At 45.3% G+C, this 26,306-nt stretch overlaps 1 protein-coding gene across 1 annotated transcript in view; it reads right to left on the bottom strand.

The window, feature by feature from the left end:
* Positions 1-26,306, bottom strand: part of LOC311116438 (uncharacterized protein) — a gene marked incomplete at its 5' end in the record, with an annotated part of 53,317 nt that overhangs the window by 13,554 nt on the left and 13,457 nt on the right. Inside the window, 12 exons of the mRNA XM_084191524.1 lie at positions 298-660; positions 785-848; positions 941-1,001; positions 1,118-1,196; positions 1,356-1,463; positions 1,584-1,807; positions 6,764-6,867; positions 9,325-9,497; positions 9,738-9,880; positions 10,449-10,545; positions 16,584-16,672; positions 22,459-22,503. Of these exons, the coding sequence (XP_084047650.1) occupies positions 298-660; positions 785-848; positions 941-1,001; positions 1,118-1,196; positions 1,356-1,463; positions 1,584-1,807; positions 6,764-6,867; positions 9,325-9,497; positions 9,738-9,880; positions 10,449-10,545; positions 16,584-16,672; positions 22,459-22,503 (1,550 nt within the window). The remainder of the gene's footprint in view (positions 1-297; positions 661-784; positions 849-940; positions 1,002-1,117; positions 1,197-1,355; positions 1,464-1,583; positions 1,808-6,763; positions 6,868-9,324; positions 9,498-9,737; positions 9,881-10,448; positions 10,546-16,583; positions 16,673-22,458; positions 22,504-26,306) is intronic.

Raw genomic sequence — 26,306 nt, 5'->3', positions numbered from 1 at the left:
GAAGACTACCTACTCAACAGTAAGAATGACAGTCAGTCCATCAGAACAGAAGACTACCTACTCAACAGTAAGAATGACAGTCAGTCCATCAGAACAGAGGAAGACTACCTACTCAACAGTAAGAATGACAGTCAGTCCATCAGAACAGAGGAAGACTACCTACTCAACAGTAAGAATGACAGTCAGTCCATCCGAACAGAGGAAGACTACCTACTCAACAGTAAGAATGACAGTCAGTCCATCAGAACAGAGGAAGACTACCTACTCAACAGTAAGAATGACAGTCAGTCCACTCACTTGTCCTTCAGCCTCTTCTGTTGTCTGTAGAACTCATCCTTGGAGAGGAAGGATGAGGAGGAAGAGGAGGGGGAGGGGATGGGCTTGCCGGTGAGGGGGGGCTGGGTGTTGGGGGGCGCCCAGGGAGGGTTGGTGACTCCTGGGGTGGGTGGGTAGCCAGGTGGGGGCAGGGAGTAGCTGGATGGGGGCTGTTGACCCGGGGGGAAGTGGGGAGGGGGGTAGTGGGGGGGCATGACACCCGGGGGATGGGGGAGCGGGGAAGAGAAAAGGGAGGGAGGGGTGTAGAGAGGGGGTGGCACGTTGGAGGGAGGGGGCTGGGAGGGAGGGGCGCGGTCGCTATGGTTCCTGCCACGACCGGAGGGGCTGGAGAGAGACAGGAAGAGAGGAACGTGACGTCATCAGTCAGGTGTGAACCGGGTAATAGCATTTGTCGAAAATGTTGGAACTTCATATAACAGAGGCAAGGAACACAGCCACGAGAACACACCTGTACCTGTCCCAATGGGGTGGTCCTTCAGAGGGTCTAGTGGGGTTGGACCTGGGTGGAGGACCTGTCGGTTAGGAGGAAAACAGCACTTTGAAATACTACAGTGTCGGTTGCAAGAGGAAGGTGTCTCTGGGGTTTGGCAGCGGTTGGTGTTACCTGTCCTCTGCAGGGTGTGACTGACAGACCGGTGTTGGCCCGGCACTGGAACACGGTAGCCCTGCGGACAGCACACACACAGAACTTTGTATCAACAACAATACGTAGCCTTTATCTGAATTGACAATGAACGACAGATACATTTGAAGGTGTGTGTGTGTGTGTGTGTGTGTTCACCTTGGCCATGAGGGGAGTGGATAGAGGGGGGTCGGCTGAGTCCACCACAGGCTGAGCACCCCCCCCACTCTCTGGCTCTCTGGAAAAAAAAACATGTATCATCATTACTTAAAAACGTCCCAAACCTTACAGACAGCTCGGATTCACTGGCCCAGGACACACGACCGTGTCTATGAGAGAGAGAAAGAGAAACAGAGAGAGAGAGAGAGAGAGAAAGCGAGGAGAGAGAGAATCTTACTTTGGCATGAGCGTGTTGTTGTGATTGGTTGGGTGCTGGGGGGAGGGGCCCGCTGAGTTATAGGAGGAGCCAGCAGCCACGCGGGAGGAGTTATTCTGGTTCCCGACCCTAGGGGTAAAAAATAACATCATAAATGTGTGAGGAATACGTCACCCAGGCACTTGGTTGGTTGTTGTGCATTTGATCTTTTTTCGCCAGGACACTAGTGAGAACTCCATGTATCTTTACCTGAGGGGCGTGGCAACCTGCTGCTGCTGCTGAGCCAATGGTGGCGTGTCTAAGGCTGGAGGGCGGGGCATGAGAGGGTCTTGCTGGCTCCTGATAGGCTGGAGCGGGCACTGAGGGCGGGACTGAGGCTGAAGAGGAGGGGCGGGGTTGGGAACAAAGGGAGGCTGGGCTACTCCCGTCATGCGTTTGGTGTAACCCGTCTCATTCTTGAAGTTATTTACCGCCTGGTGGAGAGGAGAGGAATTCAACATATTTATACAGTATGTTACATGAACAGTAATGTAGTAATGAATTCAACATATTTATGCAGTATGTTACATGAACGGTAATGTAGTAATGAATTCAACATATTTATACAGTATGTCACATGAACGGTAATGTAGTAATGAATTCAACATATTTATACAGTATGTTACACGAACAGTAATGTAGTAATGAATTCAACATATTTATACAGTATGTTACAGGAACAGTAATGTAGTAATGAATTCAACATATTTATACAGTATGTCACATGAACGGTAATGTAGTAATGAATTCAACATATTTATACAGTAGGTTACACGGACAGTAATGTAGTAATGAATTCAACATATTTATACAGTATGTTACACGAACGGTAATGTAGTAATGAATTCAACATATTTATACAGTATGTTACATGGAACGGTAATGTAGTAATGAATTCAACATATTTATACAGTATGTTACATGGAACGGTAATGTAGTAATGAATTCAACATATTTATACAGTATGTTACATGAACAGTAATGTAGTAATGAATTCAACATATTTATACAGTATGTTACATGAACAGTAATGTAGTAATGAATTCAACATATTTATACAGTATGTTACACGGACAGTAATGTAGTAATGAATTCAACATATTTATACAGTATGTTACACGAACGGTAATGTAGTAATGAATTCAACATATTTATACAGTATGTTACATGAACAGTAATGTAGTAATGAATTCAACATATTTAAACTGTATGTTACACGAACGGTAATGTAGTAATGAATTCAACATATTTATACAGTATGTTACATGAACGGTAATGTAGTAATGAATTCAACATATTTATACAGTATGTTACATGAACGGTAATGTAGTAATGAATTCAACATATTTATACAGTATGTTACACGAACAGTAATGTAGTAAGGAATTCAACATATTTACACAGTATGTCACATGAACGGTAATGTAGTAATGAATTCAACATATTTATACAGTAGGTTACACGGACAGTAATGTAGTAATGAATTCAACATATTTATACAGTATGTCACATGAACGGTAATGTAGTAATGAATTCAACATATTTATACAGTAGGTTACACGGACAGTAATGTAGTAATGAATTCAACATATTTATACAGTATGTTACACGAACGGTAATGTAGTAATGAATTCAACATATTTATACAGTATGTTACATGAACAGTAATGTAGTAATGAATTCAACATATTTATACAGTATGTTACAGGAACAGTAATGTAGTAATGAATTCAACATATTTATACAGTATGTCACATGAACGGTAATGTAGTAATGAATTCAACATATTTATACAGTAGGTTACACGGACAGTAATGTAGTAATGAATTCAACATATTTATACAGTATGTTACACGAACGGTAATGTAGTAATGAATTCAACATATTTATACAGTATGTTACAGGAACAGTAATGTAGTAATGAATTCAACATATTTATACAGTATGTCACATGAACGGTAATGTAGTAATGAATTCAACATATTTATGCAGTAGGTTACACGGACAGTAATGTATTAATTAATTCAACATATTTATACAGTATGTTACACGAACGGTAATGTAGTAATGAATTCAACATATTTATACAGTATGTTACATGAACAGTAATGTAGTAATGAATTCAACATGTTTATACAGTATGTTACACGAACAGTAATGTAGTAAGGAATTCAACATATTTATACAGTAGGTTACACGAACAGTAATGTAGTAATGAATTCAACATATTTACACAGTATGTTACATGGAACGGTAATGTAGTAATGAATTCAACATATTTATACAGTATGTTACATGGAACGGTAATGTAGTAATGAATTCAACATATTTATACAGTATGTTACACGGACAGTAATGTAGTAATGAATTCAACATATTTATACAGTATGTTACACGAACGGTAATGTAGTAATGAATTCAACATATTTATACAGTATGTTACACGAACAGTAATGTAGTAAGGAATTCAACATATTTATACAGTAAGTTACACGAACAGTAATGTAGTAATGAATTCAACATATTTACACAGTATGTTACATGGAACGGTAATGTAGTAATGAATTCAACATATTTATACAGTATGTTACATGGAACGGTAATGTAGTAATGAATTCAACATATTTATACAGTATGTTACATGGAACGGTAATGTAGTAATGAATTCAACATATTTATACAGTATGTTACATGAACAGTAATGTAGTAATGAATTCAACATATTTATACAGTATGTTACATGAACAGTAATGTAGTAATGAATTCAACATATTTATACAGTATGTTACACGGACAGTAATGTAGTAATGAATTCAACATATTTATACAGTATGTTACACGAACGGTAATGTAGTAATGAATTCAACATATTTATACAGTATGTTACATGAACGGTAATGTAGTAATGAATTCAACATATTTATACAGTATGTTACATGAACAGTAATGTAGTAATGAATTCAACATATTTATACAGTATGTTACACGAACAGTAATGTAGTAAGGAATTCAACATATTTATACAGTAGGTTACACGAACAGTAATGTAGTAATGAATTCAACATATTTACACAGTATGTTACATGGAACGGTAATGTAGTAATGAATTCAACATATTTATACAGTATGTTACATGGAACGGTAATGTAGTAATGAATTCAACATATTTATACAGTATGTTACATGGAACGGTAATGTAGTAATGAATTCAACATATTTATACAGTATGTTACATGAACAGTAATGTAGTAATGAATTCAACATATTTATACAGTATGTTACATGAACAGTAATGTAGTAATGAATTCAACATATTTATACAGTATGTTACACGGACAGTAATGTAGTAATGAATTCAACATATTTATACAGTATGTTACACGAACGGTAATGTAGTAATGAATTCAACATATTTATACAGTATGTTACATGAACAGTAATGTAGTAATGAATTCAACATATTTAAACAGTATGTTACACGAACGGTAATGTAGTAATGAATTCAACATATTTATACAGTATGTTACATGAACGGTAATGTAGTAATGAATTCAACATATTTATACAGTATGTTACATGAACGGTAATGTAGTAATGAATTCAACATATTTATACAGTATGTTACATGAACGGTAATGTAGTAATGAATTCAACATATTTATACACTATGTTACATGAACGGTAATGTAGTAATGAATTCAACATATTTATACAGTATGTTACATGGACGGTAATGTAGTAATGAATTCAACATATTTATACAGTATGTTACACGAACAGTAATGTAGTAATGAATTCAACATATTTATACAGTATGTTACATGAACAGTAATGTAGTAATGAATTCAACATATTTATACAGTATGTTACATGAACAGTAATGTAGTAATGAATTCAACATATTTACACAGTAGGTTACATGAACAGTAATGTAGTAATGAATTCAACATATTTATACAGTATGTTACACGAACAGTAATGTAGTAATGAATTCAACATATTTATACAGTATGTTACACGAACAGTAATGTAGTAATGAATTCAACATATTTATACAGTATGTTACATGAATGGTAATGTAGTAATGAATTCAACATATTTATACAGTATGTTACATGGAACAGTAATGTAGTAATGAATTAAACATATTTATACAGTATGTTACATGAACGGTAATGTAGTAATGAATTCAACATATTTATGCAGTATGTTACATGAACAGTAATGTAGTAATGAATTCAACATATTTATACAGTATGTTACATGAACAGTAATGTAGTAATGAATTCAACATATTTATGCAGTATGTTACATGAACGGTAATGTAATGAATTCAACATATTTATACAGTATGTTACATGAACAGTAATGTAGTAATGAATTCAACATATTTATACAGTATGTTACATGAACAGTAATGTAGTAATGAATTCAACATATTTATACAGTATGTTACATGAACAGTAATGTAGTAATGAATTCAACATATTTATACAGTATCTTACATGAACAGTATGTAGTAATGAGTGCATTCGGAAAAGTATTCAGACCCCTTGACTTTTTCCACATTTTGTTACGTTAAAGCCTTATTCTAAAATTGATTAAATGATCATCATCAATCTACACACAATACCCCATAATGACAAAGTGAAAACAGGTTTTTTAGAACTGTTTGCGAATGTATTAAAAATACGTAAGTATTCAGACCCTTTGCTATGAGACTTGACATTGAGCTCGGGTGCATCCTGTTTCCATTGATCATCCTTGAGATGTTTCTACAACCTTGATTGGAGTCCACCTGTGGTAAATTCAATTGATTGGACATGATTTGGAAAGGCACACACCTGTCTATATAAGGTCCCACAGTTGACAGTGCATGTCAAAAAACCAAGCCATGAGGTCGAGGGAATTGTCCGTAGAGCTCCGAGACAGGATTGTGTCGAGGCACAGATCTGGGGAAGGGTAACAAAACAGGTCCCCAAGAACACAGTGGCCTCCATCATTCTTAAATGGAAGAAGTTTGGAACCACCAAGACTCTTCCTAGAGCTGGCCGCCCGGCCAAACTGAGCAATCGGGGGAGAAGGGCCTTGGTCAGGGAGGTGACCAAGAACCCGATGGTCACTCTGACAGAGCTCCAGAGTTCCTCTGTGGAGATGGGAGAACCGTGGAGATGGGAGAACATTTCCAAAAGCCAGTTTTTGCTTCGTCATTATGGGGTATTGTTTGTAGATTGATGTGGAATAAGGCTGCAATGTAACAAAATGTGGAAAAAGTCAAGGGGTCTGAATACTTTCCGAAGGCCACTGTATACTGTAGAACAGATTTCATACACGTTAACCTCACTAAATAAAGCCCAGGGTTGAGTAGGCGGAGCCTGAGAGAGATTTACCTGGCGCAGGAACTTATTGGCTATGAGGGCGTCAGGGGAGACATCCGATTGGCTACAGGTGGGACACACATGTTCCTCTGACTCCAGCAGAGACGTACGGATACCTGAGGAGAGGAGACAGCATCAGTCATCAGGGAGACCTGAGGAGAGGAGACGGCATCAGTCATCAGGGAGACCTGAGGAGAGGAGACGGCATCAGTCATCAGGGAGACCTGAGGAGAGGAGACGCCATCAGTCATCAGGGAGACCTGAGGAGACGGCATCAGTCATCAGGGAGACCTGAGGAGAGGAGACGGCATCAGTCATCAGGGAGACCTGAGGAGAGGAGACGGCATCAGTCATCAGGGGAGACCTGAGGAGAGGAGACGGCATCAGTCATCAGGGGAGACCTGAGGAGAGGAGACGGCATCAGTCATCAGGGAGACCTGAGGAGACAGCATCAGTCATCAGGGAGACCTGAGGAGAGGAGACGGCATCAGTCATCAGGGAGACCTGAGGAGAGGAGACAGCATCAGTCATCAGGGAGACCTGAGGAGAGGAGACGGCATCAGTCATCAGGGAGACCTGAGGAGACAGCATCAGTCATCAGGGAGACCTGAGGAGAGGAGACGGCATCAGTCATCAGGGAGACCTGAGGAGAGGAGACGGCATCAGTCATCAGGGAGACCTGAGGAGAGGAGACGGCATCAGTCATCAGGGAGACCTGAGGAGAGGAGACGGCATCAGTCATCAGGGAGACCTGAGGAGAGGAGACGGCATCAGTCATCAGGGAGACCTGAGGAGAGGAGACGCATCAGTCATCAGGGAGACCTGAGGAGAGGAGACAGCATCAGTCATCAGGGAGACCTGAGGAGAGGAGACGGCATCAGTCATCAGGGAGACCTGAGGAGACGGCATCAGTCATCAGGGAGACCTGAGGAGACGGCATCAGTCATCAGGGAGACCTGAGGAGAGGAGACGGCATCAGTCATCAGGGAGACGGCATCAGTCATCAGGGAGACCTGAGGAGACGGCATCAGTCATCAGGGAGACCTGAGGAGAGGAGACGGCATCAGTCAGCAGGGAGACCTGAGGAGAGGAGACGGCATCAGTCATCAGGGAGACGGCATCAGTCATCAGGGAGACCTGAGGAGAGGAGACGGCATCAGTCATCAGGGAGACCTGAGGAGAGGAGACGGCATCAGTCATCAGGGAGACCTGAGGAGACGGCATCAGTCATCAGGGAGACGGCATCAGTCATCAGGGAGACCTGAGGAGAGGAGACGGCATCAGTCATCAGGGAGACCTGAGGAGAGGAGACGGCATCAGTCATCAGGGAGACCTGAGGAGAGGAGACGGCATCAGTCATCAGGGAGACCTGAGGAGAGGAGACGCCATCAGTCATCAGGGAGACGACCTGAGGAGAGGAGACAGCATCAGTCATCAGGGAGACGACCTGAGGAGAGGAGACAGCATCAGTCATCAGGGAGACCTGAGGAGAGGAGACGGCATCAGTCATCAGGGAGACCTGAGGAGAGGAGACGGCATCAGTCATCAGGGAGACCTGAGGAGAGGAGACAGCATCAGTCATCAGGGAGACCTGAGGAGAGGAGACGGCATCAGGGAGACCTGAGGAGAGGAGACAGCATCAGTCATCAGGGAGACCTGAGGAGACGGCATCAGTCATCAGGGAGACCTGAGGAGAGGAGACGGCATCAGTCATCAGGGAGACCTGAGGAGAGGAGACGGCATCAGTCATCAGGGAGACCTGAGGAGAGGAGACGGCATCAGTCATCAGGGAGACCTGAGGAGACGGCATCAGTCATCAGGGAGACCTGAGGAGAGGAGACAGCATCAGTCATCAGGGAGACCTGAGGAGAGGAGACAGCATCAGGGAGACCTGAGGAGAGGAGACAGCATCAGTCATCAGGGAGACCTGAGGAGACGGCATCAGTCATCAGGGAGACCTGAGGAGAGGAGACAGGATCAGTCATCAGGGAGACCTGAGGAGAGGAGACGGCATCAGTCATCAGGGAGACCTGAGGAGAGGAGGCGGCATCAGTCATCAGGGAGACCTGAGGAGACGGCATCAGTCATCAGGGAGACCTGAGGAGACGGCATCAGTCATCAGGGAGACCTGAGGAGAGGAGACGCCATCAGTCATCAGGGAGACCTGAGGAGAGGAGACGGCATCAGTCATCAGGGAGACCTGAGGAGACGTCATCAGGGAGACCTGAGGAGAGGAGACGGCATCAGTCATCAGGGAGACCTGAGGAGAGGAGACGGCATCAGTCATCAGGGAGACCTGAGGAGAGGAGACAGCATCAGTCATCAGGGAGACCTGAGGAGAGGAGATGGCATCAGTCATCAGGGAGACCTGAGGAGAGGAGACGGCATCAGTCATCAGGGAGACCTGAGGAGAGGAGACAGCATCAGTCATCAGGGAGACCTGAGGAGAGGAGACGGCATCAGTCATCAGGGAGACCTGAGGAGAGGAGATGGCATCAGTCATCAGGGAGACCTGAGGAGAGGAGACGGCATCAGTCATCAGGTCTTTCCGGGTGTGTGAGCGTTGAACTCACAGTCGTCGCAGTAGGAGTTTCCGCAGCAGGGTATGACCACAGCATCAGTCATCAGGTCTTTACAGAGCAGACAGAGCAGCTCATCAGGAATAGGATCCTCGTCCTCCTCAGAACTGGACTTGTCTCTGGGGACGAACGGAGGCTTCTCCTTCTTACCTACAGCGTAGGCCTCACTGTGGAGGAGAGGAGCAGGACACACAGGTTCACAGGTTTAGAGGTTAAAGGTCAGGAGTTACAGCCAAGTAAACTGAAACCCTTTCTAAAGCTTGTGTCTGAGGTCTTGCATTAAGCTGCTGTTAAGCCGTTAAATCAGGATATTTTAAACAACCTTTGCTTGGTGATACTTTATTCATTCTCAATTTGGAAGGCACCGGTGTCAGGGGTCGGAGGTCAGGGGTCAGAGGTCAACTCACGCATCTATAGTAGGGATGGCGTAGCGGCCAGTGTTGGTCAGCATTGCTCCCTTTATAGACGGGTCGTCCACCTCCGTCATGAAGGAGCGAGGGATGCCGGTGCTCTTCTTAATCCTCTGGGGCGGCTCAAACCCTTTGTCCTTCTAACACACACACACACACACACATTTACTGGGTTGCTCTGGTCAGCGATAACACACACATTTACTGGGTTGCTCTGGTCAGCGATCACACACACATTTACTGGGTTGCTCTGGTCAGCTATAAAACACACATTTACTGGGTTGCTCTGGTCAGCGATAAAACACACACATTTACTGGGTTTCTCTGGTCAGCGATAAAACACACATTTACTGGGTTGCTCTGGTCAGCGATAAAACACACATTTACTGGGTTGCTCTGGTCAGCGATAAAACACACATTTACTGGGTTGCTCTGGTCAGCGATAAAACACACATTTACTGGGTTGCTCTGGTCAGCGATCACACACACATTTACTGGGTTGCTCTGGTCAGCGATAAAACACACACATTTACTGGGTTTCTCTGGTCAGCTATAAAACACACACATTTACTGGGTTGCTCTGGTCAGCGATTACACACACATTTACTGGGTTGCTCTGGTCAGCGATTACACACACATTTACTGGGTTGCTCTGGTCAGCGATAACACACACATTTACTGGGTTGCTCCAAGGATGTGTCCTCTTACCCCGTTAGTAGGACAGTTCCTGATGTGGTGTCCATTCTTGCCACAGCGATAACAGGTGTAGTTGGGTGGCGGGAGACCCGTCAACTTCTTCATATAACTATTAACATTAACACAACATTAACACAACACATTACTGTTAGTTCCAGACAGCTGTTAACATTGTTTTTGTTTTGTTGGTATTTTACCCCCCTTTTTCTCCCCAATTTCGTGGTATCCAATTGGTAGTTACAGTCTTGTCCCATCGCTGCAACTCCGTTACGGACACGGGAGAGGCGAAGGTCGAGAGCCGCGCCGGTCCTCCGTAAACACAACCGAGCCGCACTGCTCCTTGACACAGAGCCCGCGCTTAACCCGGAAGCCAGCCGCACCAATGTGTCGGAGGGAAACGCCGTACGCCTGGCGACCGAGTCAGCGTGCACTGCGCCCGGCCCGCCACAAGGAGTCGCTAGTGCGCGATGGGACAAAGAACATCCCTGCCGGCCAAACCCTCCCCGCGGCCGGCTACGACAGAGCCTGGATTCGAACCAGGATCTCTAGTGGCACAGCTAGCACTGCAATGCAGCTGTTAACATTAACACAGGATAGAGCTGCTGCTACATCCTCTACTGGTTCAGTTACAGGATAGAGCTGCTACATCCTCTACTGGTTCAGTTACAGGATAGAGCTGCTACATCCTCTACTGGTTCAGTTACAGGATAGAGCTGCTACATCCTCTACTGGTTGTTACAGGATAGAGCTGCTACATCCTCTACTGGTTCAGTTACAGGATAGAGCTGCTACATCCTCTACTGGTTGAGTTACAGGATAGAGCTGCTACATCCTCTACTGGTTGAGTTACAGGATAGAGCTGCTACATCCTCTACTGGTTGAGTTACAGGATAGAGCTGCTACATCCTCTACTGGTTCAGTTACAGGATAGAGCTGCTACATCCTCTACTGGTTCAGTTACAGGATAGAGCTGCTACATCCTCTACTGGTTCAGTTACAGGATAGAGCTGCTGCATCCTCTACTGGTTCAGTTACAGGATAGAGCTGCTACATCCTCTACTGGTTCAGTTACAGGATAGAGCTGCTACATCCTCTACTGGTTCAGTTACAGGATAGAGCTGCTACATCCTCTACTGGTTCAGTTACAGGATAGAGCTGCTGCATCCTCTACTGGTTCAGTTACAGGATAGAGCTGCTACATCCTCTACTGGTTCAGTTACAGGATAGAGCTGCTGCTACATCCTCTACTGGTTCAGTTACAGGATAGAGCTGCTACATCCTCTACTGGTTGAGTTACAGGATAGAGCTGCTACATCCTCTACTGGTTCAGTTACAGGATAGAGCTGCTACATCCTCTACTGGTTCAGTTACAGGATAGAGCTGCTGCTACATCCTCTACTGGTTCAGTTACAGGATAGAGCTGCTACATCCTCTACTGGTTCAGTTACAGGATAGAGCTGCTGCTACATCCTCTACTGGTTCAGTTACAGGATAGAGCTGCTGCTACATCCTCTACTGGTTCAGTTACAGGATAGAGCTGCTGCTACATCCTCTACTGGTTCAGTTACAGGATAGAGCTGCTGCTACATCCTCTACTGGTTCAGTTACAGGATAGAGCTGCTACATCCTCTACTGGTTCAGTTACAGGATAGAGCTGCTGCTACATCCTCTACTGGTTCAGTTACAGGATAGAGCTGCTACATCCTCTACTGGTTCAGTTACAGGATAGAGCTGCTACATCCTCTACTGGTTCAGTTACAGGATAGAGCTGCTACATCCTCTACTGGTTCAGTTACAGGATAGAGCTGCTGCTACATCCTCTACTGGTTGAGTTACAGGATAGAGCTGCTACATCCTCTACTGGTTCAGTTACAGGATAGAGCTGCTACATCCTCTACTGGTTCAGTTACAGGATAGAGCTGCTGCTACATCCTCTACTGGTTCAGTTACAGGATAGAGCTGCTACATCCTCTACTGGTTCAGTTACAGGATAGAGCTGCTACATCCTCTACTGGTTCAGTTACAGGATAGAGCTGCTACATCCTCTACTGGTTCAGTTACAGGATAGAGCTGCTACATCCTCTACTGGTTGTTACAGGATAGAGCTGCTACATCCTCTACTGGTTCAGTTACAGGATAGAGCTGCTACATCCTCTACTGGTTGAGTTACAGGATAGAGCTGCTACATCCTCTACTGGTTGAGTTACAGGATAGAGCTGCTACATCCTCTACTGGTTGAGTTACAGGATAGAGCTGCTACATCCTCTACTGGTTCAGTTACAGGATAGAGCTGCTACATCCTCTACTGGTTCAGTTACAGGATAGAGCTGCTACATCCTCTACTGGTTCAGTTACAGGATAGAGCTGCTGCATCCTCTACTGGTTCAGTTACAAGATAGAGCTGCTACATCCTCTACTGGTTCAGTTACAGGATAGAGCTGCTGCTACATCCTCTACTGGTTCAGTTACAGGATAGAGCTGCTGCATCCTCTACTGGTTCAGTTACAAGATAGAGCTGCTACATCCTCTACTGGTTCAGTTACAGGATAGAGCTGCTGCTACATCCTCTACTGGTTCAGTTACAGGATAGAGCTGCTACGTCCTCTACTGGTTCAGTTACAGGATAGAGCTGCTACATCCTCTACTGGTTCAGTTACAGGATAGAGCTGCTACATCCTCTACTGGTTCAGTTACAGGATAGAGCTGCTACATCCTCTACTGGTTCAGTTACAGGATAGAGCTGCTACATCCTCTACTGGTTCAGTTACAGGATAGAGCTGCTACATCCTCTACTGGTTCAGTTACAGGATAGAGCTGCTGCTACATCCTCTACTGGTTCAGTTACAGGATAGAGCTGCTACATCCTCTACTGGTTCAGTTACAGGATAGAGCTGCTACATCCTCTACTGGTTCAGTTACAGGATAGAGCTGCTACATCCTCTACTGGTTCAGTTACAGGATAGAGCTGCTACATCCTCTACTGGTTCAGTTACAGGATAGAGCTGCTACATCCTCTACTGGTTCAGTTACAGGATAGAGCTGCTGCTACATCCTCTACTGGTTCAGTTACAGGATAGAGCTGCTACATCCTCTACTGGTTCAGTTACAGGATAGAGCTGCTACATCCTCTACTGGTTCAGTTACAGGATAGAGCTGCTACATCCTCTACTGGTTCAGTTACAGGATAGAGCTGCTACATCCTCTACTGGTTCAGTTACAGGATAGAGCTGCTACATCCTCTACTGGTTCAGTTACAGGATAGAGCTGCTGCTACATCCTCTACTGGTTCAGTTACAGGATAGAGCTGCTGCTACATCCTCTACTGGTTCAGTTACAAGATAGAGCTGCTACATCCTCTACTGGTTCAGTTACAGGATAGAGCTGCTGCTACATCCTCTACTGGTTCAGTTACAGGATAGAGCTGCTACATCCTCTACTGGTTCAGTTACAGGATAGAGCTGCTACATCCTCTACTGGTTCAGTTACAGGATAGAGCTGCTACATCCTCTACTGGTTCAGTTACAGGATAGAGCTGCTGCATCCTCTACTGGTTCAGTTACAGGATAGAGCTGCTGCTACATCCTCTACTGGTTCAGTTACAGGATAGAGCTGCTGCTACATCCTCTACTGGTTCAGTTACAGGATAGAGCTGCTGCTACATCCTCTCCTGGTTCCGTTACAGGATAGAGCTGCTACATCCTCTACTGGTTCAGTTACAGCATAGAGCTGCTACATCCTCTACTGGTTCAGTTACAGGATAGAGCTGCTACATCCTCTACTGGTTCAGTTACAGGATAGAGCTGCTACATCCTCTACTGGTTCAGTTACAGGATAGAGCTGCTACATCCTCTACTGGTTCAGTTACAGGATAGAGCTGCTACATCCTCTACTGGTTCAGTTACAGGATAGAGCTGCTACATCCTCTACTGGTTCAGTTACAGGATAGAGCTGCTGCTACATCCTCTACTGGTTCAGTTACAGGATAGAGTAGAGCTACTACCATATTGCTTATACCTATTCACTGTGCGTTTGTATGGGGTCGTATTCGTGGTTGGACTGTGTGTTAATACTCACTGTATGGGGTCGTAGTCGTGGTTGGACTGTGTGTTAATACTGACTGTATGGGGTCGTAGTCGTGGTTGGACTGTGTGTTAATACTCACTGTATGGGGTCGTAGTCGTGGTTGGACTGTGTGTTAATAATCACTGTATGGGGTCGTAGTCGTGGTTGGACTGTGTGTTAATACTCACTGTATGGGGTCGTAGTCATGGTTGGACTGTGTGTTAATACTCACTGTATGGGGTCGTGGTTGGACTGTGTGTTAATAGTCACTGTATGGGGTCGTAGTCGTGGTTGGACTGTGTGTTAATAATCACTGTATGGGGTCGTAGTCGTGGTTGGACTGTGTGTTAATACTCACTGTATGGGGTCGTAGTCGTGGTTGGACTGTGTGTTAATACTCACTGTATGGGGTCGTAGTCGTGGTTGGACTGTGTGTTAATACTCACTGTATGGGGTCGTAGTCGTGGTTGGACTGTGTGTTAATAGTCACTGTATGGGGTCGTAGTCGTGGTTGGACTGTGTGTTAATAATCACTGTATGGGGTCGTAGTCGTGGTTGGACTGTGTGTTAATACTCACTGTATGGGGTCGTAGTCGTGGTTGGACTGTGTGTTAATACTCACTGTATGGGGTCGTAGTCGTGGTTGGACTGTGTGTTAATACTCACTGTATGGGGTCGTAGTCGTGGTTGGACTGTGTGTTAATAGTCACTGTATGGGGTCGTAGTCGTGGTTGGACTGTGTGTTAATACTCACTGTATGGGGTCGTAGTCGTGGTTGGACTGTGTGTTAATACTCACTGTATGGGGTCGTAGTCGTGGTTGGACTGTGTGTGTGTTAATACTCACTGTATGGGGTCGTGGTCGTGGTTGGACTGTGTGTTAATACTCACTGTATGGGGTCGTAGTCGTGGTTGGACTGTGTGTGTGTTAATACTCACTGTATGGGGTCGTGGTCGTGGTTGGACTGTGTGTTAATACTCACTGTATAGGGTCGTAGTCGTGGTTGGACTGTGTGTTAATACTCACTGTATGGGGTCGTAGTCGTGGTTGGACTGTGTGTTAATACTCACTGTATGGGGTCGTAGTCGTGGTTGGACTGTGTGTTAATACTCACTGTATGGGGTCGTAGTCGTGGTTGGACTGTGTGTTAATACTCACTGTATGGGGTCGTAGTCGTGGTTGGACTGTGTGTTAATACTCACTGTATGGGGTCGTAGTCGTGGTTGGACTGTGTGTTAATACTCACTGTATGGGGTCGTGGTCGTGGTTGGACTGTGTGTTAATACTCACTGTACGGGGTCGTAGTCGTGGTTGGACTGTGTGTTAATACTCACTGTATGGGGTCGTAGTCGTGGTTGGACTGTGTGTTAATAGTCACTGTATGGGGTCGTAGTCGTGGTTGGACTGTGTGTTAATACTCACTGTATGGGGTCGTGGTCGTGGTTGGACTGTGTGTTAATAATCACTGTATGGGGTCGTAGTCGTGGTTGGACTGTGTGTTAATACTCACTGTATGGGGTCGTAGTCGTGGTTGGACTGTGTGTTAATACTGACTGTATGGGGTTCGTAGTCATGGTTGGACTGTGTGTTAATACTCACTGTATGGGGTCGTAGTCGTGGTTGGACTGTGTGTTAACTCACTGTATGGGGTCGTAGTCGTGGTTGGACTGTGTGTTAATACTCACTGTATGGGGTCGTAGTCGTGGTTGGACTGTGTGTTAATACTCACTGTATGGGGTCGTAGTCGTGGTTGGACTGTGTGTTAATACTCACTGTATGGGGTCGTAGTCGTGGTTGGACTGTGTGTTAATACTCACTGTATGGGGTCGTAGTCGTGGTTGGACTGTGTGTTAATACTCACTGTATGGGGTCGTAGTCGTGGTTGGACTGTGTGTTAATACTCACTGTATGGGGTCGTAGTCGTGGTTGGACTGTGTGTTAATACTCACTGTATGGGGTCGTAGTCGTGGTTGGACTGTGTGTTAATACTCACTGTATGGGGTCGTAGTCGTGGTTGGACTGTGTGTGTGAATACTCACTGTATGGGGTCGTAGTCGTGGTTGGACTGTGTGTGTGAATACTCACTGTATGGGGTCGTAGTCGTGGTTGGACTGTGACATCATGGCTCTGATCTTGTCGTCCTCTGATGCGTTGGCCTCCGCCAGGTTAGCCGTCTGTTGCCAGGAAAGGGGGTCACCAGGGGTCACCAGGGGTCACCAGGATATGACAAAGACAGAGGTCAGGGGGGGTGAAAGAGACCTGACACCTCAACACAGACACAGACAGACAGACGGACAGACGCCCCTGGGGCCGTGTTCAGCAGGGGAACAACGTTGCGGAAACGTTCAGACACAGACAGAGACGGACGCCCCCTGGGGCCGTGTTCAGCAGGGGAACAACGTTGCGGAAACGTTCAGACACAAATGTACCGTATATAGAAAAACAGACACGGCGCTCTGACATGTAGAACAATTGGTCATCATAGAAATACCATTGGGATAGAGCTGCTATCTGAAACAGCCCACGATGCACCCTGCTAAAAAAAACAGCCAGTGTCCTGTAAAGAGTTGGCTTCTGCTGCTGCAGCCACCTGGGGCTCCTGGGGCTCCTGGGAGGTACTGGTCAACGGGAGGTACTGGTCAACGGGAGGTACTGGTCAACGGGAGGTACAACGGGGAGGTACTGGTCAACGGGGAGGTACTGGTCAACGGGGAGGTACTGGTCAACGGGAGGTACTGGTCAACGGGAGGTACTGGTCAACGGGAGGTACTGGTCAACGGGGAGGTACTGGTCAACGGGGAGGTACTGGTCAACGGGAGGTACTGGTCAACGGGAGGTACTGGTCAACGGGAGGTACTGGTCAACGGGAGGTAGTGGTCAACGGGAGGTACTGGTCAACGGGGAGGTACTGGTCAACGGGGAGGTACTGGTCAACAGGAGGTACTGGTCAACGGGAGGTACTGGACAACGGGAGGTACTGGTCAACGGGAGGTACTGGTCAGGGAACACCAGACCAGATCACCAGCCAAATTGCTGAGAACAAGTCTGATGTGTCTAGTGGTTGGTGCCAGACACACTACGGTGGGGGGGGGGGGGGGGCATGGAACATTTCTTAGGCCGGTAAAAACATATTATTTTGGCTGTGTTGCCTCATCTAAAGCTTTGGAAATTATCCATGAAGTGGTGACAACAGGAGTATGGGGAGAGGAGAAAGGCAACTAGTGTATAGACAGGGGAGGGGAGGGGAGAAAGGCAACTAGTGTATAGACAGGGGAGGGGAGGGGAGGGGAGGGGAGGGGAGGGGAGGGGAGGGGAGAAAGGCAACTAGTGTATAGACAGGGGAGGGGAGGGGAGAGGAGAAAGGCAACTAGTGTATAGACAGGGGAGGGGAGGGGAGGGGAGAAAGGCAACTAGTGTATAGACAGGGGAGGGGAGGGGAGAGGAGAAAGGCAACTAGTGTATAGACAGGGGAGGGGAGGGGAGGGGAGAAAGGCAACTAGTGTATAGACAGGGGAGGGGAGAGGAGAAAGGCAACTAGTGTATAGACAGGGGAGGGGAGGGGAGGGGAGAGGAGAAAGGCAACTAGTGTATAGACAGGGGGGGGGAGGGGAGAAAGGCAACTAGTGTATAGACAGGGGAGGGGAGGGGAGGGGAGAAAGGCAACTAGTGTATAGACAGGGGAGGGGAGGGGAGGGGAGGGGAGAAAGGCAACTAGTGTATAGACAGGGGAGGGGAGGGGAGGGGAGAAAGGCAACTAGTGTATAGACAGGGGAGGGGAGGGGAGGGGAGGGGAGGGGAGAAAGGCAACTAGTGTATAGACAGGGGAGGGGAGGGGAGGGGAGAAAGGCAACTAGTGTATAGACAGGGGAGGGGAGGGGAGAAAGGCAACTAGTGTATAGACAGGGGAGGGGAGGGGAGGGGAGAAAGGCAACTAGTGTATAGACAGGGGAGGGGAGGGGAGGGGAGGGGAGAAAGGCAACTAGTGTATAGACAGGGGAGGGGAGGGGAGGGGAGAAAGGCAACTAGTGTATAGACAGGGGAGGGGAGGGGAGGGGAGGGGAGGGGAGGGGAGGGGAGGGGAGGGGAGAAAGGCAACTAGTGTATAGACAGGGGAGGGGAGGGGAGAGGAGAAAGGCAACTAGTGTATAGACAGGGGAGGGGAGGGGAGGGGAGAAAGGCAACTAGTGTATAGACAGGGGAGGGGAGGGGAGGGGAGAAAGGCAACTAGTGTATAGACAGGGGAGGAGAGGGGAGGGGAGAAAGGCAACTAGTGTATAGACAGGGGAGGGGAGGGGAGGGGAGAAAGGCAACTAGTGTATAGACAGGGGAGGGGAGGGGAGGGGAGAAAGGCAACTAGTGTATAGACAGGGGAGGGGAGGGGAGGGGAGGGGAGAAAGGCAACTAGTGTATAGACAGGGGAGGGGAGGGGAGGGGAGGGGAGAAAGGCAACTAGTGTATAGACAGGGGAGGGGAGGGGAGAAAGGCAACTAGTGTATAGACAGGGGAGGGGAGGGGAGGGGAGGGGAGGGGAGGGGAGGGGAGGGGAGGGGAGGGGAGAAAGGCAACTAGTGTATAGACAGGGGAGGGGAGGGGAGGGGAGAAAGGCAACTAGTGTATAGACAGGGGAGGGGAGGGGAGGGGAGGGGAGGGGAGGGGAGGGGAGGGGAGGGGAGGGGAGGGGAGGGGAGGGGAGAAAGGCAACTAGTGTATAGACAGGGGAGGGGAGGGGAGGGGAGGGGAGGGGAGGGGAGGGGAGGGGAGGGGACACCATCAGCATGTTCAAGTTGACCTGATGGATTTGAGTCTAACCTAGTCGGTCTGATAGATCCTGATAGATCTGTGTCTAACCTAGTCGGTCTGATAGATCCTGATAGATCTGTGTCTAACCTAGTCGGTCTGATAGATCCTGATAGATCTGTGTCTAACCTAGTCGGTCTGATAGATCCTAATTGATCTGTGTCTAACCTAGTCGGTCTGTTAGATCCTTGTTGATCTGAGTCTAACCTAGTCGGTCTGTTAGATCCTGATAGATCTGAGTCTAACCTAGTCGGTCTGTTAGATCCTGATGGATCTGAGTCTAACCTAGTCGGTCTGATAGATCTGAGTCTAACCTAGTTGGTCTGTTAGATCCTGATGGATCTGTGTCTAACCTAGTCGGTCTGTTAGATCCTGATAGATCTGTGTCTAACCTAGTCGGTCTGATAGATCCTGATAGATCTGTGTCTAACCTAGTCGGTCTGTTAGATCCTGATGGATCTGTGTCTAACCTAGTCGGTCTGTTAGATCCTGATAGATCTAAACTAGTCGGTCTGTTAGATCCTGATAGATCTGAGTCTAACCTAGTCGGTCTGATAGATCCTGATGGATCTGTGTCTAACCTAGTCGGTCTGTTAGATCCTGATGGATCTGTGTCTAACCTAGTCGGTCTGTTAGATCCTGATAGATCTAAACTAGTCGGTCTGTTAGATCCTGATAGATCTGAGTCTAACCTAGTCGGTCTGATAGATCTGTGTCTAACCTAGTCGGTCTGATAGATCCTGATGGATCTGTGTCTAACCTAGTCGGTCTGTTGGATCCTCATAGATCTGTGTCTAACCTAGTCGGTCTGTTAGATCCTGATAGATCTAAACTAGTCGGTCTGTTAGATCCTGATAGATCTGACTCTAACCTAGTCGGTCTGTTAGATCCTGATGATCCTGATAGATCTGAGTCTAACCTAGTCGGTCTGTTAGATCCTAATAGATCTGAGTCTAACCTAGTCGGTCTGTTAGATCCTGATAGATCTAAACTAGTCGGTCTGTTAGATCCTGATAGATCTGTGTCTAACCTAGTCGGTCTGTTAGATCCTGATAGATCTGAGTCTAACCTAGTCGGTCTGTTAGATCCTGATGATCCTGATAGATCTGAGTCTAACCTAGTCGGTCTGTTAGATCCTAATAGATCTGAGTCTAACCTAGTCGGTCTGTTAGATCCTGATGATCCTGATAGATCTGAGTCTAACCTAGTCGGTCTGTCAGGTGTGCTCATATTGACTCTGGTCTGTCTGAGTACACGTTGCTTATGCAACTTATTTAATCGCAAGAAAATACTTTTTTAGTAAAGTAAATTCTAGTGAATCTTGGTGAAGACGGGATGTGTAAATCCACCGGGAAAATAAAACTGATGTTTTCCTGCAAGAATCCATGAGCAGTCCACACATTAAATGGTCAGGGTCTACGAGACGTTTGCCAAGTTTTATTGATAAAAAAATATATATATTCATACTCCACATTCCAGCTACCCAGTGAAACACAGCCCTTTATTAGCTCACTGTCAATACAGCCCTTTATATGACCGTTACAATCAGTAACATTCCATCACAACATAAAAGGTTCAAACAAGAAGCACGTCAGTGTTTCATACTGCACTGTAGGTCTGCGTCTTACTTCAGAAAACTATATTTGAGATATACAATAACTACATTTGAAATATAACATGTGCCATTTTAGCAGATACACAATGGTAACTTCCGTAATGTCTTCAAAACAGTGTGGTTACAGAGCATGGGGTGCAGTAGAGGATTTGGTTTTACACAGAAGGTCAAGTTAATAAAATGTTAAAGTTGTACATCGCTTCAATAAGTTTGAAATCAAGAGTGATAACAGGTATGTTTTAATTAGTGTCGTGAGGGGGTGAAAGGTCACGGATGAGGAAAATAACAACCATCGTGAATCTTCATATTTAATTTTTTATTGTAAAAACAAGCGAGAGCTTCGTTCTTCGGGACTGTATTGTGGTACGGTCCGGATACGTGTGTATGTGTACGAGTGTTTGTAGTGTACGAGTGTGTGTAGTGTACGAGTGTGTGTAGTGTACGAGTGTGTGTAATGTACGAGTGTTTGTAGTGTACGAGTGTGTGTAGTGTACGAGTGTGTGTAGTGTACGAGTGTGTGTAATGTACGAGTGTTTCTAGTGTACGAGTGTTTCTAGTGTACGAGTGTTTCTAGTGTACGAGTGTGTGTAATGTACGAGCGTGTGTAATGTACGAGCGTGTGTAACGTACGAGCGTGTGTACGAGGCGATGGTGAGCAGCAGCAGGCGTTAAGTGTACGTCCCTTCAGACTAAAGACACAGGGCAGAGCAGAGCCATCTCTTTACAGGAGCGATGCATCAATATCAACAACCAATCAAGATCATTATAACCAGCAATGAATTGTCTAAAAAAAGGTTAACATCGTCTTAAAATCACCAGTGTGATTATCAATATACTGCACAATATCCATCTACAGTTGGTTGTTATGATTGACTAATATCCTGTTACATTCTGGTTTAAATGAAATAAAAAAGGCATTTAAACTGGGTAAAACAATGACGGATGACATGGCTTATATACCTCCAGTATTGTTATTAAGACTGGTCAGTTATACCCCTTCCTTAGATACTGTACATATATCACATAGCTATTAACACCACACAGGCGTAAACAGACAGAATAAAATACATCATATTAAACATTTCTAAACGCTGGACATAACCAACCAAGTTAAAGTCAGTCACCATAAACATTTTGAAAACAGTTTTACACTTAATTCAATCAACTCAACTAAGAGAAAAGAGGGAGAGAGGAGAGGGGAAGAGAGGGGAGGGGAGGGGAAGAGGAGAGGAGAGGAGAGGAGAGGAGAGGAGAGGAGAGGAGAGGAGAGGAGAGGAGAGGAGAGGAGAGGAGAGGAGAGGAGAGGAGAGGAGAGGAGAGGAGAGGAGAGGAGAGGAGAGGGGAAGAGGAGACGAGAAGGGAGAGGAGAGGAGAGGGGAAGAGGAGACGAGAAGGGAGAGGAGAGGAGAGGAGAGGAGAGGAGAGGAGAGGAGAGGAGAGGAGAGGAGAGGAGACGAGAAGGGAGAGGAGAGGAGACGAGACGAGAAGGGAGAGGAGAGGAGAGGAGAGGAGAGGAGAGGAGAGGAGAGGAGAGAATATATAGTATACCTTAGAGAGTTGGGCCAGTGATATAGAAGCAGCATGATCATCAATCTGTTTGAATAAGAGACAAGATCAGTTTACTGTTCCATAGAACGAACACACACACACACACACACCATGAAGACAGAGACATTCTGTAGAGTAACACATGAGCTAGAGATCAACTGTCAAAACCGTGTTGATGGTATTAAAATCAGACAGTTAAAACACTGGAACAGACATTGCCAAAATACATAAACATCAGCTTGCTATTGAATAGGAGACATTGACCAAGATGTCCCAAACAACAAAACCTATTATTTATTTGTAAAAAAAAACCTTCAGAACAAAATAAATGATTTACAAAAAGGGATAGGACCATTTCATTTTGTAAAACAACATCCCAAAAGGTCTTACGGTGAAATTACATTAGAGGCCTTTCTAAATCTTTTTTTAAAAGTGCACCGTCATCCACAATCATTTGACTCGGAGTCTAATCTATCTCTGCCAGTTTAATTGTGTCTTATGATTCTTCTAGAAGACAAGAGCTGAGGCAGCAGAAGTTGTAGTTTTCATACAGAACGACAATTCATGTTCAACAGAACTTCAATCAGTCAATTAACATTTTACATTTTTACATTTTTTACTCATTTTAGCAGACGCTCCTATCCAGAGCGATTTACAGGAGCAATTAGGGTTAAGTGCCTTGCTTAAGTGCACGTCGACAGATTTTTCACCTAGTCGGCTCGGGGGGGATTAGAACCAGCGACCTTTCGGTTTCCGGCACAACGCTCTTACCCGCTAAAGCTACCCGCTGCCCCAGAAGTGAATTTATTCTGATGCGCTTCAATGCATCTCAACATGGCCTACACTGTTACTCAGTACACGTCAGGGAGAGTAGTCTCATCTAGAATGTTATAAACGGCCTCTTTGTTTTCAAACCAGTTAGAATATTCAAAACGTATAGAAACATTCAAGTCAATGATTCTTACAATTGGAAGACCGACGGCCAATTCCAAAAATCAAACCCAACCTAGCGTCAACGCGTAGACACGATGCAGATCTCTAGCAAGCTTGGATAGGTGTTAGCAACTCGCTAATATCCTATGTAGACACGATGCAGATCTCTAGCAAGCTTGGATAGGTGTTAGCAACATGCTAATATCCTATGTAGACACGATGCAGATCTCTAGCAAGCTTGGGTAGGTGTTAGCAACATGCTAATATCCTATGTAGACACGATGCAGATCTCTAGCAAGCTTGGATAGGTGTTAGCAACATGCCAATATCCTATGTAGACACGATGCAGATCTCTAGCAAGCTTGGATAGGTGTTAGCAAAACATGCTAATATCCTATGTAGACACGATGCAGATCTCTAGCAAGCTTGGATAGGTGTTAGCAACATGCTAATATCCTATGTAGACACGATGCAGATCTCTAGCAAGCTTGGATAGGTGTTAGCAACATGCTAATATCCTATGTAGACACGATGCAGATCTCTAGCAAGCTTGGATAGGTGTTAGCAACATGCCAATATCCTATGTAGACACGATGCAGATCTCTAGCAAGCTTGGATAGGTGTTAGCAACATGCTAATATCCTATGTAGACACGATGCAGATCTCTAGCAAGCTTGGATAGGTGTTAGCAACATGCTAATATCCTATGAAGACACGATGCAGATCTCTAGCAAGCTTGGATAGGTGTTAGCAACATGCTAATATCCTATGTAGACACGATGCAGATCTCTAGCAAGCTTGGATAGGTGTTAGCAACATGCTAATATCCTATGTAGACACGATGCAGATCTCTAGCAAGCTTGGATAGGTGTTAGCAACATGCTAATATCCTATGTAGACACGATGCAGATCTCTAGCAAGCTTGGATAGGTGTTAGCAACACGCTAATATCCTATGTGAGACGATAGCAGTCTCTCTAGGCAGACGGGTTGCCTCCCACATTAACAATGTTCAGGCATAGGTCTGGGATTTCCCAGACTTAACAGGTTAGGGTTGTGTTTCATTCCACAAAAAGTTGTCTCCTCACTTCTGCCCCTACCTATGACCCTAAAAGCAGATTGTCTAGTAGGGGGCACAGTTCCTTTATCTGGTCCTATAGTCGCTATCCAGTTCCTTTATCTGGTCCTATAGTCACTATCCAGTTCCTTTATCTGGTCCTATAGTCACTATCCAGTTCCTTTATCTGGTCCTATAGTCACTATCCAGTTCCTTTATCTGGTCCTATAGTCACTATCCAGTTCCTTTATCTGGTCCTATAGTCACTATACAGTTCCTTTATCTGGTTCTATAGTTGCTATCCAGTTCCTTTATCTGGTCCTATAGTCACTATACAGTTCCTTTATCTGGTCCTATAGTCGCTATCCAGTTCCTTTATCTGGTCCTATAGTCGCTATCCAGTTCCTTTATCTGGTCCTATAGTCGCTATCCAGTTCCTTTATCTGGTCCTATAGTCACTATCCAGTTCCTTTATCTGGTCCTATAGTCGCTATCCAGTTCCTTTATCTGGTCCTATAGTCACTATCCAGTTCCTTTATCTGGTCCTATAGTCGCTATCCAGTTCCTTTATCTGGTCCTATAGTCACTATCCAGTTCCTTTATCTGGTCCTATAGTCACTATCCAGTTCCTTTATCTGGTCCTATAGTCACTATCCAGTTCCTTTATCTGGTCCTATAGTCACTATACAGTTCCTTTATCTGGTCCTATAGTCACTATCCAGTTCCTTTATCTGGTTATCCAGTTCCTTTATCTGGTCCTATAGTCACTATCCAGTTCCTTTATCTGGTCCTATAGTCACTATCCAGTTCCTTTATCTGGTCCTATAGTCGCTATACAGTTCCTTTATCTGGTCCTATAGTCACTATCCAGTTCCTTTATCTGGTCCTATAGTCACTATCCAGTTCCTTTATCTGGTCCTATAGTCGCTATACAGTTCCTTTATCTGGTCCTATAGTCACTATCCAGTTCCTTTATCTGGTCCTATAGTCACTATCCAGTTCCTTTATCTGGTCCTATAGTCACTATCCAGTTCCTTTATCTGGTCCTATAGTCGCTATCCAGTTCCTTTATCTGGTCCTATAGTCACTATCCAGTTCCTTTATCTGGTCCTATAGTCACTATCCAGTTCCTTTATCTGGTCCTATAGTCACTATCCAGTTCCTTTATCTGGTCCTATAGTCACTATCCAGTTCCTTTATCTGGTCCTATAGTCGCTATACAGTTACTTTATCTGGTCCTATAGTCACTATCCAGTTCCTTTATCTGGTCCTATAGTCACTATCCAGTTCCTTTATCTGGTCCTATAGTCACTATCCAGTTCCTTTATCTGGTCCTATAGTCACTATCCAGTTCCTTTATCTGGTCCTATAGTCACTATCCAGTTCCTTTATCTGGTCCTATAGTCACTATCCAGTTCCTTTATCTGGTCCTATAGTCACTATCCAGTTCCTTTATCTGGTCCTATAGTCGCTATACAGTTCCTTTATCTGGTCCTATAGTCACTATCCAGTTCCTTTATCTGGTCCTATAGTCACTACACAGTTCCTTTATCTGGTCCTATAGTCGCTATCCAGTTCCTTTATCTGGTCCTATAGTCGCTATCCAGTTCCTTTATCTGGTCCTATAGTCACTATCCAGTTCCTTTATCTGGTCCTATAGTCACTATCCAGTTCCTTTATCTGGTCCTATAGTCGCTATCCAGTTCCTTTATCTGGTCCTATAGTCGCTATCCAGTTCCTTTATCTGGTCCTATAGTCACTATCCAGTTCCTTTATCTGGTCCTATAGTCACTATCCAGTTCCTTTATCTGGTCCTATAGTCGCTATACAGTTCCTTTATCTGAAATATTGTATTAATG

The sequence above is a fragment of the Coregonus lavaretus genome, assembly GCF_964263955.1.
Source record: "Coregonus lavaretus genome assembly, contig: HAP1_SCAFFOLD_720, whole genome shotgun sequence".
Lineage (NCBI taxonomy): Eukaryota > Metazoa > Chordata > Actinopteri > Salmoniformes > Salmonidae > Coregonus > Coregonus lavaretus.
The sequence above is the reverse complement of the archived record's forward strand: the minus strand, read 5'-3'. Positions and strand labels throughout refer to the sequence as shown.